Source organism: Oryza glaberrima, chromosome 10 (genome assembly GCF_000147395.1).
Source record: "Oryza glaberrima chromosome 10, OglaRS2, whole genome shotgun sequence".
Taxonomy (NCBI): Eukaryota; Viridiplantae; Streptophyta; class Magnoliopsida; order Poales; family Poaceae; genus Oryza; species Oryza glaberrima.
In genome coordinates, this window is record NC_068335.1 from 12,189,107 (window position 1) to 12,205,365 (window position 16,259).

At 45.3% G+C, this 16,259-nt stretch overlaps 1 protein-coding gene across 1 annotated transcript; it reads left to right on the forward strand.

Annotated features, from left to right (window-relative positions):
* The first annotated feature begins 388 nt into the window (after positions 1 to 388).
* On the forward strand, positions 389 to 2,979 carry LOC127753167 (uncharacterized). The gene is made up of 5 exons (XM_052278637.1): positions 389 to 604; positions 1,695 to 1,934; positions 2,024 to 2,266; positions 2,372 to 2,428; positions 2,522 to 2,979. The coding sequence occupies exons 1-5, from the start codon at positions 514 to 516 to the stop codon at positions 2,779 to 2,781; spliced, it is 891 nt and encodes a 296-aa protein (XP_052134597.1). The 5' UTR covers positions 389 to 513; the 3' UTR covers positions 2,782 to 2,979.
* The last annotated feature ends 13,280 nt before the right edge of the window (positions 2,980 to 16,259 follow it).

Here is a 16,259-nt window from a genome sequence, read left to right on the forward strand (position 1 = left end):
GTTGTTTTACTGCATCAATCACAACACGGAAGAAATCACATAGATTAATTCTTAACCAGCGTCCAGCTGCATGCACGAGATTTTGAGGGAAAAAAAATAAAACCATCATTCTGAGATTCAAAAATACAACCAACAAAGTTAGAGATTTGATTGCATTCTCGTTTGTGTTGCGAGCTCGTAACCGTCCATCAGAGTAGAGTAGTACTGTATTAATCCATGGTGTCCACACGCGTCTTGTACAATTCGAACCATAACCTGACAGACTTGGGCCCTACCGTCTGCTTCCACAGGCTACTTTTCCACCTTTAAATAGTAGTACTATTAGACCAAGGCACCGGCGCACCGCACCATCCATCTTCATTCTTCCACTCGTCCACCGTCTCGGCCTCACGGGCACGGGCACCGCCTCCGAGCTCTTCCCGGCAGCAGCAGCGTCGGCGGCGTCGGCGGCGACGCACGTCACCTGCGTCATCTTCGACACCAGCCTCGTCAGGCCGTCGGCTGGTCAACACCATGGAGTCCGCGCGCGAGTTTCTTGTGTTCGCCATCGTCTTTCTCTCGGCCGCCGGACCATGCGCAGCCGCGTCGCCGGCACCGCTCATGGGTAAGTAGTATTCTTCCGTCTCCACCACGGCCTTCCTCGTCTTTTCTCTGTGAGTTTTTCCCCCAAACCGACCGCGTGGTGACTTTTGCTTGCCCGGCTGGCCACGCCGCCATGGACGTGTGCCGTGCGCGGACGAGATCTGCGAGAAGATAGAGCGTGCTAACTAGTCCCGTAGGCCGTAGCCTGTCGCCGGTGGGGGCGTACGTGTAGACGGGCAGGCCCGGCCTCTTGATCGCCTGGGCTGCACTGCCCCTTGTCGCCGGCACGCGGCGTAGAAGTAGAACACGTCGAGCACGGGCCACTAGCACGCCCACATCCTCCTCGCACACGATCCGGACGACGCGGCGGGTGACGTCGGGCAGGGACATCGTGTTTACTGTCATGTCACGGCCATGGCGAGGCCGTGCTCCACCGTCGACCTCGCCGCCGAACCCCGTCGACCTCGCCGCCATAACCTCGCACGTAACCGTTCCGGGTGCCGTCGTTGAAGGCAGGCGTCTAGGATCTAGGTGCCAACAACGGCTCTAGGCGCGGTAGCTGGTGGCAGCGTGGTGCGGCCACAGAGAGCGGGGTCCGTAGGGCGTGTTCTGTTGCTCATCCAACGCCGGTTGGCTGAGGCGGTGAGGTCCTCCACCGCCCCCTGGCCCTGAAGCCTGGCCGCGTGGGAGGCGCCGAGGCGGGCGGGCACCGAGCAGCCGTAGCTGGACCCTGGACTCCTGGAGACCGACGACAAGAGGCGTACGTGATACAGGCGGCAGTAACTGGGACATCCATCTGTTTCTGTGTTTCGCGGTTCTCAGTTGATTATATATACTTGGTGTAGTTGATATGTCTTATGATTTCTGTGTATGTGTTATGATTTCTGTGTAGTTGATATGTATTATGATTTCTGTGTATGTTTTATTCGCTCCGTTTATATGTGTTATGATTTCTGTGCAGTTGATTACATATTTTTATGTGTTACATGGTTTCTCTAACTTGTCACCCGATTAGAACTAGAAGTAGAACTACTACTAGTTAAAACTTGAACTCTTACCCCTTTGAATCCATTTATTATGATCTCTAATTGAATTTATGATTGTTTTGATAGTGATGTGTGACGCTCAGATCCTTGCCACCCAGCTAACGATCAATTGCACCGATGTGAATGCACCGAATGGGATTTGCTGCGAAGCAGCCGCCACTGCTGTTCATATGCCGAACTGCTTATGTGGCGTCGTAGATCAGCAGCCCTTCCAAGATTCTAATCTGACGGGGGCGGTTATTGTTTCAATTTATACCATCTGTAGAGGCAGCCCTCCCACCTTCGACCCAATGAAGGGGTGTTCAGGTATCATTTCTTACCTGGTTAACCATTTACGTGTGGTATTAATTTACTAGTAGCTGGATCTAACAATCTGTTTACGGTCGGAATTTTAGAGCCCCCTCAAGTCGGCCCATCTCCTCTTCCTCCCACTGTGGTACCTCCTGCTGCACCAGCTCCACCTCCGCCTACGCCTTGTCCTCAGGTGCCTGCGCCGACTTCAAGTTTTCCGTGGCGGACAAAGCTGCGGGACGGTTTCTTCGTGGGCGCTTGCACTATTGTAGGCTGGCTATTCCTCGTTGGATTACTGAGGGTGTACAAGACGATGATCAGGCCAAACCTTCCAGCTTGGTGTCCCGGTAATCATTATCAGTTAATCTATTATATACTAGAAGTTTATTAAACTTCTGCAAATTTAATTTCCTATTCTTATGTTTCCTGAACCTACTACTTAATTGCCATAGGAGCTCTCTTGGATGCTGTGGTTGATGGGCTGTCTGATGCTGCTGTTGCTCGTCTTGGTACATAATTTTCTATTTTAACAATTAAATCAGCTCTGTTTTTATTTGTTCAGTTGTAAAATCACAGTTTGCTTCTAATATTTCTTCTTCCAGATGTGCTTCATCCTTCTCTGAAGAGGGAGATTCTTCGTCTTGCAGAGTGGGCAAAGCAGCAAAATGCTGAGGACTCAACGCCCGCGCTAATCATTCAAGTAACGGAGCTAGTGCAGGACCTACGTCTGCACTTGGGAGAGGACCCAGCGGCTGCTTCAACTTCCACTGCCACTACTGCCCCGACCTCTGTCGCTGATCTTCTTACGGAGATCACTCGCCTAGGCGAAATTGTGCGGCAAGAAATGCCAGCTAGAGTTTGAGTACCATTGTGTTGATGTTCTGATCCTACTACCACCGCTGAGCTGCAGTCTTGCTGCCTTTCCGTCCATGGAACTGTTTTCTTCTTGTTTTAATTCGCTGGTTAAGGATTAGATATGCAGATATGCTCTCTAGTTCCCCAGATCAGTCAACTGAGAAAAACCTGTTACTTTTTTGGATACTCGATCAGTACAGGCAGATGCCACGAGAACATTGCTATGTGCATGTGTTTGTCATCTTATCTCACCGGATTCTGGCTATCGTTTCAATTCCTGCTAGATCGATGTTGCTGATCTGTTTCTGCTTCTTTCTGAGTGCATATACCGTGTGTGTGATTTTTGCTGCTCCTGCTATGCGCATTTTTGCCTATGAAAAGGTTGATATATATAGGCTCTGTTTTGTTCCCACGCAAAAACTTTTCACCCTGTCACATTGAATGTTTGGACGCATGCATGTAGTGTTAAATATAGAAAAAAAAATTAATTACACAGATTGCGTGTAAATTGCGAGATGAATATTTTAAGTCTAATTGCGCCATGATTTGACAATGTGGTGCTACAGTAAACATTTACTCATGATGGATTAATTATGCTTAATAAATTCGTCTCACAGTTTACAGGCGGAATATGTAATTTGTTTTGTTATTAGTCTATATTAAATACTTTAAATGTGTGTCCATATATTCGATATGACGTGCCTAAACTTTTCACCATTGTATCTAAACAAACAGCCATAATCACAAAACGCTGAGATCTGAGGCACACGACTCGGTACTCGGTCGGTGCGGCGTTGCTGAGGTCTTGGGCTTGGATGAACATTTGGACGTAACTAGCGCTCCAGCAGCGCTTGTTCAGTGCTCCCTCTGTACCGATAATACTTATCGCTCTGTACCAATAATACTTATCATTTTGGATAAGAGATGACAAATGATAAGGTCAAACTTTAAAATCTTTAATTATAAATAATTTCTAAAATATTTGTCTTTGAAATATGATGACTATATGCATTAGATTAGTCCTAAAAATACTTCAATAAAACCTTATATTTGTTAACACTTCTATACACATTATAATAAAAATTAATGGTAAAAGTTATTTTTAAGACCATGCTCTTGTAGAACGGCAAATATTATCGATCCGGAGAGAGTACTTGCGGCCTCACGGGTCGTTCACCAACCGATTAAAACGATCGAATGCACTACCTAAAATTTGAAAATCGCGTGAACAGTAACAAACGGCTAGATATGTCTCATATTTTACTCTACTAGTAATCTGCAGGTGTAATGCACGTAGCGACCAATTTGAATAAAACCAAAAAATTGTTGTCTACAATCAAACATATTGTTTGCAGCTATTGGAAATAATCTGCCATCAGAGGACAGAGCTACTGAGAGTAAAAATGCATAGCACGACACATACAACTCATACATTAGAATTGAGAATGCTGACCATCAACCTATAGGAATAACAGCGTCACACCCACAACTGCCAAGCCTACATACTCAGAATATGTATAGCATCTGCCAAGTCACAAGCTCATGTTTTTGAGCTATAATAAAAAAAAATCTCGGGTTATTTTTCATGGAATGATCTCCTCCTAGATATCTAAAATCTATTTCACATGCCAATTGATACTGAAACATGCTTCTTTTTTCTCTGCAATGTGCCCCTTGTGACGGTATGAAGTATGAGCACCTGCACTTATACAGCTCCACCAAACGTGTGCCATCGTTTTTATTGACGGAAGAGTAGAAAAAAAAATTATTATACCATTGAAGATTGATTTAGCACAAAAAGCATGGTAATCTGAAGATGGCAAATCACAACTGAGAATAATTAATCTTACCAGATGTGACCAAGTGTAGTTCCAGCCACTACAGGGGCATCTTGAAACCTCTGATTGTGATATTTTTGCTGTGCTAATAGCTCTCGAGCAAGCAAGCTGATATGCTCACGGGTGGAGAAACCATCTTTCGTCGGTCGGCCGAATTCCACAATAGTCCCGGATGCAATAAAAACCGGGGCTAAAGATGATTTTTAGTCCCGGTTAAAAAGGGTAACGGGCATATTTGATCTTTAGTCCCGGTTGGTAACACCAACCGGGACTAAAGATCATCTTTAGTCCCAGTTCAAATGCTGTCAGGGCTTGTCAGGCTCCCCCGGGAATTTTAGTCCCGGTTGGTAACACCAACCGGGACACCAACCGGGACTAAAGATCGTAACTTCAGTCCCGGTTGGTAATACCAACCGGGACTATAGATCTCGGGGATCTTTAGCCCCCACCCCTATATATATATATGTCTTCTTCCTCCTTTAGCTGCCCGAGCAAGTTTCAAAATTTCTTCAAAAAAGAGGGGAGGTCATGCCAAAATTTCTAGTGAATTTATTTTGGTGATTACATACAAATCGGAGGTGCCTAAAAGGTTTGCAACTTCATCCTCCAATGTTTTTTTTTGTCATATTACATTTGCAGCTATGTTTTGCACACTTTTTTGTCTCCAAAATTTAGTTGTAAGTTGATGAGGGAGAAAATTTGTGTGGGGAAGAAAGAATATATAGAAATTTAGTTGATTTGCTAAAGAAGGTTTTATAAAATAGTTGAGAAGGAAAACTATAGTGAAAGTTAATCTTGAATACTAGAAAACAAACTAAAATGAAAATTGAAAGAAGTAAAACACATTAAAATTAGTTTAAAACTTTAGAGATAGTAAATAAGAATTATTTGGTGTAATATTTTATGATTTTTGTATGATAAAGATATGTCATTATTGTTGTATGACTGTTGAAACAGTTTGTAATTATCTTATAATTATTGTATGACTGTCATTATTGTAAGAATAATTATTTTTGTACGATTTTTTTTCGACTCATGTAGATGGATCGGCAATGGATGTATGCTGACCGGCGGTCCAAAGAGTTTATTGATGGCGTGCACTATTTTTTGAGAGTGGCCGAAGCTAACAGGCAAAGGGGTTTTATTTGTTGTCCATGCAATAAGTGTAAGAATCAGAAGGAGTATTCTGCATCCAGGACTATTCATTTCCACTTGTTTGAGTCGGGGTTCATGCCAAGCTATAATTGTTGGACATCCCACGGAGAGCAAGGTGTTGAAATGGAAGAAGATGAAGTGGAAGACGACAATATTCCGGACATTGCTCTGTACGTTGGATTTGAAGGAAATCAAATGGGCGAGGAGGAAAGGGATGCTAATGGTAACGACGTTGCGGATGATCTTGGTCAGATGTTGCAGGACGCCAAGGAGGACTGCGAAAGTGAAAAGGGAGCCCATAAATTGGACAAGATGTTAGAGGACCACAGAACTTCGTTGTACCCAGGTTGCGAGCAGGGGCACAAAAAGTTGGTTACCACTCTGGAGTTCTTGCAATGGAAGGCAAAAAATGGGGTTAGTGACAAGGCATTTTGCGATTTATTGAAACTCGTCAAGAACATTCTTCCGGAGGGAAACAAATTGCCCGAGACAACGTACGAGGCTAAGAAGATAGTCTGCCCGCTAGGACTGGAAGTTCAGAAGATTCACGCATGTCCGAATGATTGTATCCTATATCGCGGTGAGGAGTATGAGAACCTAGAAGCATGCCCTGTTTGCAAAGCACTACGATACAAGATTAGACGAGACGATCCAGGAGAAGTTGACGGGCAGCTAACAAAGAAGAGAATTCCTGCTAAGGTGATGTGGTATTTCCCTATAATACCACGGCTAAGGCGTTTGTTCAGGAACAAGGGGAATGCTAGAATGATGCGATGGCACGCTGAAGAGCGTCAACAGGACGGGATGCTGAGACACCCCGCCGATGGTTCGTAGTGGCGAAACATCGACAGAAAATTTAAAGAATTTGGAAAGGACGCACGAAACATACGGTTTGGTTTGAGTACGGATGGCATGAATCCTTTTGGAGAGATGAGCAGCGGCCATACCACTTGGCCCGTTATGATGTGTATCTACAACCTCCCCCCCTGGCTATGCATGATGAGGAAGTACATAATGATGCCGATTATTATTCAAGGCCCCAAGCAACCTGGTAACGACATCGATGTGTACCTAAGACCACTGGTCGAAGATCTTAAGCTGTTGTGGAAGAAGGAAGGTGTCCCCGTGTGGGACGAGGACAAACAGGAGGAGTTTAACATACGAGCGCTGCTATTCGTAACCATCAACGATTGGCCTGCACTTAGCAACCTATCCGGACAGTCCAACAAGGGGTACAAGGCTTGCACTCACTGTATGGATGAAACAGAAAGTACGTAGGTCATCGTCGATTCCTTGCAGCAAACCACCCGGTACGGAAGAAAGGCAAGCATTTCGAACATAAGGCTGACCACCATATGAAGCCTAAACATCGCAACGGGAAACCAGTGTTTGCTATGGTTAAAGATCTTAAAGTAGTGTTCGGAAAGGGGTCTGGAAGCCAGCCTATAGAGAGCGAAGATGGTCACGTGGCGATGTGGAAAAAGAACTCTATATTTTGGGAGTTACCCTATTGGGAATTCTTGGACGTACGCCATGCAATCGACGTGATGTACCTCACTAAGAACCTTTGCGTAAACCTTCTTGGCTTCCTAGATGTATACGGAAAGTCGAAAGATACACTGGAAGCACGTAATGATCTGAAGCATATGGAACAACGCGGCGACCTTCACCCGGAACCAAAGGAGAAAGGAAGCTATTACTTGAGTCCAGCCAGCTACACTCTTAGCAAGGCAGAGAAGGAAAGTATGTTTGAATACTTGGAGAGCATAAAGGTACCGTCTGGATACTCCACGAATATCAAGCGAATAATAAGCACGAAGGAGAAGAAGTTCACAAACCTAAAGTCTCATGACTGTCACGTGTTGATGACACAACTACTACCAGTTGTAATAAGGGGTATCCTTCCAGACAATGTCCGTGCAACAATAACAAAGCTATGTGCATTCATGAACGCAATTTCGCAGAAGGTCATCGATCCGGATAGATTAGAAGCCCTTCAGAATGATGTGGTGCAATGTCTCGTCAGTTTTGAGTTGATATTTCCACCTTCATTTTTCAATATAATAACGCATCTGCTTTGTCACCTTGTGAAAGAGATCAGTATTCTCGGGCCTGTGTACCTACACAACATGTTTCCTTTCGAGAGGTACATGGGCGTTCTGAAGAAGTATGTTCGTAACCGTGCTCATCCAGAGGCAAGCATCGCCAAGGGTTATGGAACAGAGGAGGTCATCGAATTTTGCGTAGAATTTATCGAAGATCTTCGCCCAATCGGGGTACCTGAATTACGCCATGAAGGGAGACTACGGGGAAAGGGAACTCTCGGAAGGAAAGCAATAATGACAGTAGACAACAATTTATTCCGTAAAGCCCATTTCACGGTTCTGCAACAATCTTCATTGGTAGCTCCTTACAGCGAGGAGCACTTTGCTCTAGTTCGCGCCAGGAACATCGGTAAATCCGATGCATGGATTACACGGCATCACATTGATACTTTCCCTGCGTGGATACGACAACATCTCATGGGTAACGAGTCGATCAACCAACAACTTGACTTCCTGGCGAGGGGACCGTCTGGGTCGATCGCGACATTCCAGGGATATGAGATCAATGGGTACACATTCTACACGAGAGCCCAAGACATGAAGAGCACGAACCAAAACAGCGCTGTTCGTGTCGATGCCATGGGACACGATGGAACAACTGGCACGTATTACGGTGCCGTCGAGGACATATGGGAACTTGACTATGGTCCTCTCAAGGTCCCTCTGTTCCGGTACCAATGGGTTAGGTTGACTGGTGGAGGCGTAATGATTGATGACAGTGGGGTGACAACGGTTGACCTTAACAAGGTTGGATACTCGGACGAACCTTTTGTCCTTGCCAATGATGTTACGCAAGTCTTTTTCGTGAAGGACATGTCTAGCAAAGGAAAGAAGGGCAGAGGGCCTGACGAGCCTAAGCGTCACGTGGTTCTCCCAGGCAAAAGAAAAATCGTCGGAGTTGAGGACAAGACTGACGAGGATTACGATCAGTTGGATGGGTAACCCCCTTTCACGGTGACGATTGACCCTAGCATCCTCCTATCAAATGAAGACACCCCTTACTCATGTAGCGATCACAAGGATGGAACAATAGTGAGGAGAAAGTACGTGCGGTCAACCGTCACCGCCGATGTATTGCCGTAATTATTGTGTACATGATGTAAACTATTTTGGATGTATTGATTATCCATATAAATAAATTGATGTACGGCATATGTTAATTACGCACGATTATTAGAGGTTTTAACAAGTTTAAATCATGTATATGCTAGTTATATGCGATACTTACAATTTTTAAAAGTTTTAAATCACGCAGGTGGCAATTTCATATGTTAATTAGAGTTTTTAACATTTAATTTACTATCATTCATATGCTAATTATAATTGACTAGAGAATTTTTAAAATTTTTAAATCATGCATGTGGCATTTACATATGTTAATTAGAGTTTTTCACAATTTAATTTACTATCATTCATATGCTAATTATATATGACTATTCGAATTTTTAAAATTTTTAAATCATGCATGTGGCATTTACATAAGTTAATTAGAGTTTTTAACAATTAATTTAATATAATTCCTATGCTAAGTATATATGATGATTATAATTTTTATTAATTTTAAATCATGCCGTATGTATATACATATGTTAATTAGAGTTTTTACCAATTTAATAATATCATTCATATGCTAAGTATATATGATTATTAGAATTTTTATTAATTTTAAATCATATATTTGCTTATTACGTTTTATCCACTTAATTTATTACAGACAACAATAATTTTTCTAAGTAATTGTCATTAATCTTTGTACTTTAAATAATTGTAATGCATTATTTTCTATTTTAGTAACACATATGTAATGGAAAATAATATTTAGTGTGCTTATCAGTAGTCCCGGTTCTTAACCCTAACCGGGTTTAAAAAGAATTTGGAAATAGCGGGAAAAGATCTTTAGTCCCGGTTGATGAGAATAACCGGGAGTAAAGATATCTTTACTCCCGGTTGTCTTTACTCCCAGTTGTTCTCATCAACCGGGACTAAAGATCTAGGGCTATATATAATCCCGATGCGCGCTCTCGTCTTCTCCACCAACACTTAGAAGTTTTTGCCCGATCGATCACTCTCGGCTTCTCCTTCGCCGCCACTGCCTAGGGCATCCCCGCGCCGACGCCGCCGCTGTATCTCGCCGTCATCTCGCGCTCGTCGTCGTCGCCGCCGCCTCCGCCTCCTCCGCCGCCGCCGCATCTCTGGGGTGAGAGCCGCTGCCGCCTCCCTCTCGATCTCTCTCTCCGATCTCGATCTCTCTCTCTCCCTCTCGGTTGCCGCCGGCCGCCGAGTTTCAGACGCCGACGCCGACCTCGTCACGACACGACGCCGCGCCACGAGACGCCCCGACGCCGCCGTGGTACTGCACCGGCGCTACGCCGCCACGCCGCCGCCACGCCACGCGCCACCGGCGGCCGGCGCGCCACGCCGCCGCCGCGCAACACCGCCGCCGCGAAACGCTGCCACCGGGCGTAGCGCCCCGACGGCACCGCGCCGCGCGCCGCACGCTGCCGCCGCGCCACGCTGATGCCGCGCGCGGCGCCACGCCGCCGCGCCACGCGCCGGTCCGATGCCGCGCGCGGCACCACGCCGCCGCCGCGCCGCCCCGCCGCCGCTCCGCTGCCGCCACACCGCCGTCCCGCTGCCGCCACACCGAGAACGTGAATGAGCGAACGAACGTGAACGAGAACAAGGTGAATGAACGTGAACGAGAACGAGCGAACGAACGTGAACGAGCCAACGAACGTGAATAAGAACGAGCGAACGAACGTGAACGAGAATAAGGTGAATGAACATGAACGAGAACGAGCGAACGAACGTGAACGAGCCAACGAACGTGAATGTGAAATGCAATTATAGGCAGGTTAATGAACGTGAACGAACAAACGTAGGTGAATGAAACGTGACCTTAACGAGAACGCGAACATGAACGATATCGTGAACGAAACGTGAACGTCAAATGCAATATATGTTACTTCGCGTTTATCCTAATACATCTTTTTGTATCTTGCAGAAAAGACGTTGTCGGCGTCGTCCCTCAAGCCGGAGTGGTAGAACTAGCCCTCGAAGGAATTCGCCCAGGCAAGTGACGTAATTATATATATATGATTGTTATATTTGTAATGCAATTAAGATTATTAGATTTGTAATTAGACTTAATTAGCATATAAGATTGTGTTGTGTTCTAATATACGACAGTTACACTTAGAATACATGACTATTTGAGTTTTAGTATAAGATTATTGGAGTTTTAATATAAGATTATTATATTTGTAATTAGACTTAGTATATAATTATTGACTAGCTAGGGTCCTATAATATACGTCACCTAGTCTTAGCATATATCATCACTATTTGAGTTTTAGTATAAGATTATTAGATTTGTAATTAGACTTAGCTTCTAAGATTGTGTAGGGTTCTAATATACGACAGTTACACTTAGCATACATGACTGTTCGTTTAGTCTTAGCATATAAGATTATTTGAGTTTTAATATAAGATTGTTAAAACATAAATGTCTCATGACTTAGCAGATGTTTCCTGTATGAACAGATGGCTGATCGTGATGAGGAACAGATATTGTACGATACAATCGCGGAGGGAAACAGCCAATATTGGAACGAAGAAGAGGGGAACGAGGTTCCAAACCAGTATTTGAACGAGGAAGGGAACGTGGAGAGGGATGCAGAGGGGAACCAGAAGGGGCACGTGGAAAGGGATGTGGAGGGGAACCAGGAGGAGGAGGCTAGTGGAAGTCAACCCTCCGTTGGACAGAAGAGGGCACGCGGGCAACGAGGTGCCGCGAAGAAGCTTGAGGGTCGGCACATCATAACAGAAGTGGAAGAAGATGGACGACCTAGTGCCCCGGCAGAAGCCGCCAAGAACTATGTACGTCACAGCGGTTGGGTTGTGCGGGATAACGTGCCTATCAGTACGATGTACTGGCGAAGAACAAGGGCACGCGGAGATCATGAGAGCTTTGTCCCATATTTGGAGAAAGAGATGCTGTGGACCACAATGCTCGAGACATTCACCCTTCCCGCGGGTATAGAGGACAAAGTGAAAAGGTGGACTCTGAAGAAAATGGCAGAACAGTTTCAGAGCTTCAATGGAGATCTGTACCAGAAATATATCCTGAAGGGGCAGACACCGAACTTCGACACATTCCCAAAGCTAAGGGATCACTGGGACGAGTTCGTTGCATATAAGACAGGTGAACAAGGGCAGGCGATGATGGAAAGAGACAAAGAAAATGCCGCCAAGAAGAAGTACCATCACCACTTAGGGTCAGGCGGCTATAGCGTCGCGATGCCAAAGTGGGAGGAGATGGAGGCTAGCTTGCTTGAGAGGGGTATCGAACCGGCCACCGCTAATTGGCCGGAACGATCGAAGTTCTGGTACTATGCTCACGGTGGAACGCTCAACCCAGCTGATGGCTTACTGGTCTTCGGTGATCAGATACGAGAGGCTGCGTGTCGACTAACAAACGCAGTGGAAGCCTCTTCTCAGGGCACGTTCCGACTAGACAGAGAGAGGGACGAGCTGTCACTCGCCCTGCAGACTCCAGAGCATCCAGGACGAGCACGAGGGAAAGGCGTGATTCCTTGGAAGATTGGGTTCAAGGAGGACATCCACATGTACAGGAGTCGGATGAGGCGCAAGAGAGATACCGAGGCGAAGATTTGCAGATCTAGAGTTCAGGGTATCGAGCTATGAGCACAGCATGCAAGAGGAGGTGGCAAGGAAGGTTGATGAACGCATGGCCGCACATCGGTCCCATGATCCCCAGCCGACCATTCCTCCTGCAATGGTGAGCCCGTCAGGAAACCGTAGCAGCTGCGCCTCAACGGGGCAGGTAGGATCACAGAGCATGGACGCCATGCAAACCCAGGACGAATCCACCTGCCCCGTTGATGACATCACTCAGCGGACACCATGTGAGCTGCATATTCCTTTCAAGAACTTATCAATAAAGGTAAGCTCGTAGTTTTTATATTTTAGATTTGCCCATTCCGCTAGTTGCTGCTTATATATGTTGATTACTAATAAATAACCACTCACCACATGAAGGTGGCGTCGGGCATGGCCATCCCAACGGACCCTTCAGGTACTTACCACTGCAGGCCAATTCCAGCAGGATACTCCAAGGTGGAAGTTGAGTTGGTCGAAGGCGCGTACGAGGACCTCGAGATGGATTACCCTGGAGGAGACGGTGAGACGCATCTACGAGACACAAGCCATGCCATTATTCTATGGAGTAGGCGGTACATCATCCTTCCTGGGCGACAAGCGGCGTCTCGTGCACCATCTCCTCCGGCTCCGCCATCTCCTCCTCAGGATCCTGCACCGTCTCCTCCTCATGCTCCAGCACCGTCTCCACCTCAGGCTCCTGCACCGACTCCTCCTCAGGCTCCTGCACCGACTCCTCCTCGGGCTCCTACACCGACTCCTCCGCAAGCTCCTCTTCCGGCACCTTCAAAGTCAAGGGCCCCCCAAGCTCCACCGCCTGCCCACACAAGGGCAACGAAGAAGGCGAAAGTTGACGCCGCCAAGAGCAAGGACCCGGGGTACGATTGCACGCAAGAGGAGCTTGACGCTTACGTGGCATCAGAAGTCAAGAGACAATTCAAGCCTCGAAGTCCAGAAAAGAAGATTCCTATAGACCCGAGTGTCATGAACTTCTTCAGGGGTATGTCTGCACCTGCCAAGGAGGCCATTAAGCTATCGGACTATGAGCGAATGCTGAAGAAAGCATCTTCTGGAAAGTCCAAACCAGTCCCTCAGCTTGGAGAGCAACCAAACCAGGAGATCGAGCCGTTGGTGATGACGATAGAAGAATTTATTACTGACACCGGTCTAACTACGGATCAATTGATAGGAGTCGCACCAATCGAAAAGGCGGAAGTGAAATACATGTACGAACTCGGTAAACCGCTTGTCAAGCCTGAGCTGCTGCAGTCCCTACCCACACAAATGTAGAAGTTCCATCAGCTGTACATGGAGATGAGCGCCACCGGTAGAGAGATGATCGGTGCGAGGATCAGGGACACGGACTTCTTGCAAGGAGATGACATTCTCTGGATCAATTTCAAGGGAATCTATGAACTATACCAGCTGGACGCCCTCGACGTCTCTATTATGATTTGCTGGATTTTGTAAGTATATCGTTCAGTTAGATTTCTTACTACGTCTCCTTTAATTAATTAGGTCCTTGTATATAAGTAGACTATAGAAAATAATATACTCCCTTTTATCGTTGTAGAATGGAGATTCAAAGGGCCCGATGGCGGGGGGTTTTCGATACTGGATTCATCGACCCTCGGAAAGTAAACGTCGCAATGCTCGACCAATATCCGCAAGCCACAGAGGACAATCTCGTCCATCTCCTGAAGGCGCAGCATTACAAGACGTTTATACTGTTGCCGTACAACATAGAGTTAGTTTAATTTTACTGTCTTCCTATACCAAATTTCATTCCCGTACGAACTTGCTAAGTGTTTCATATGTAATGCATCCCACGCACATTGCAGATTCCACTGGGTGCTTTTACTCTTCGACCTGTCGGCCTGCACCGTCAACGTATATGACTCAATGGATAAAAAAGAGTCTACGTTTGACAAGGTTTTCGAACTTATAGACAGGTACCGTCATAAGTTCCTCTGTTAATTGAGAAAATCTTGTTATGTTAATTGCTACTACGAATCATAGCTTTAAACTCCATGTAGGGCTTGGTATCGGTTCCGTCATTTGGTCCGCGGCAAATGGAGAGAAAGACTTAGGCGGAAGTTCAAATTTCCTGTGAGTACACATGCTCTACATTTATATTTCTCCGATTCAAATACATACAAGTGTGTATATTAACTAGATCTCTCGTTGTTTGTCATTTATTTGTAGTGCGCAAAGCAAAAGCAGGGAACTAACTTGTGCGGCTATTACGTGTGCGAGTATTGCCACTGCCTTGCAGACCAAATCATCACCACAAGAGAGCTCGATGTACGTACAAATAAATTCAAAATTTCATTACGTATCGATTTCTTGTTTAATTACTAATCAATTTCATACATTCATATAGTTTATTCGCATGAGGGATAACCTGACCACACACAAGGAATTTATCGCGGCGGTTCAAGAACAACTCATGGGATTCATCAACGAACAAATCCTTGATCCCAAGGGTGAATTCTACTACGACGGAAACACAATTCATAGGTCCTTAGCTTCTGAGCTAGCGACTACTACTACGTTGAATTCGTAGTTAGCTAGGACATATAATGGATTGTAATTAATACATGACTACATATGTTTCTATATGCATGTGTACACATTTTCTATAATGTAAATATATTTTGGTCATATATATATATACATATGCATTTGCATAACATATATATTTATAATTACATATATATTATGCATGTACATATGTATTGAAACATATATAAATATAATAATATATATATATATATGCATATATTATATATGCATATATATGTACTGAAACATATATATGCATGGTTTATATATATATATAAACCATGCAGCAACAGGGCCATGCAAAAAAAAAAAGGTCAGCTCGATCTTTAGTCCCGGTTGGTAACACCAACCGGGACTAAAGATGGCTCAGCCGGAGTCCCGGTTGGTGTTACCAACCAGGACTAAAGATCGATCTTTAGTCCCGGTTATTTCACCCGGGACTAAAGATAGCGATCTTTAGTCCCGGATTGGTAGTCCCGGTTTCCAAACCGGGACTAAAGGGGGGTTACGAACCGGGACTACAAAGGGTTTCTCCACCAGTGGCTTTAGCTTCACGAAAAACGATAATGTGGCTAATCAGATGCATAAGAGCCTCTAACAAAAGATATGAATTCATACAAGAAGAAGGTGGTATGAGGGACGTACTCGCTCTCCTCAAGGAGCCTCATAAGTTTCAAGTTCTTCAGGAATTGGCACAAAATACAGAAATGTTGAGTTGTGATCATTTGCACTTAATAAAGGTCCGGGTGTGCGGGGACGGAGCCCCTGCGGTACGGATCGTAATACTTTTTAGGGTTCCACCTCATATATATACCTCTTGTAAGCCGCCGTGCGGCATTGTAACCTCACCCTAGATATAGTAAAGATATTTTGCTGGCTGGCGCCCGTAGTTTTTTCTCTCCTATTTTGGGAGGGTTTTCCACGTTAAATCTCGTGTCTTCTATGATTGATCTATTGTTCTTTATCGTTTGTGTGCCTATCGCTTCCTAACAAGTGGTATCAGAGCTTGTTCTCATATTAGGGTTTCGCGATGGCGTCGATGAAGTATGATCAACTGCTGCTAGACTACAAGACGAGATTCTCGTTGTGGCAAGTTAAGATGCGGGCTATTCTGGCGCAAACTTACGGATCTTGATGAGGCG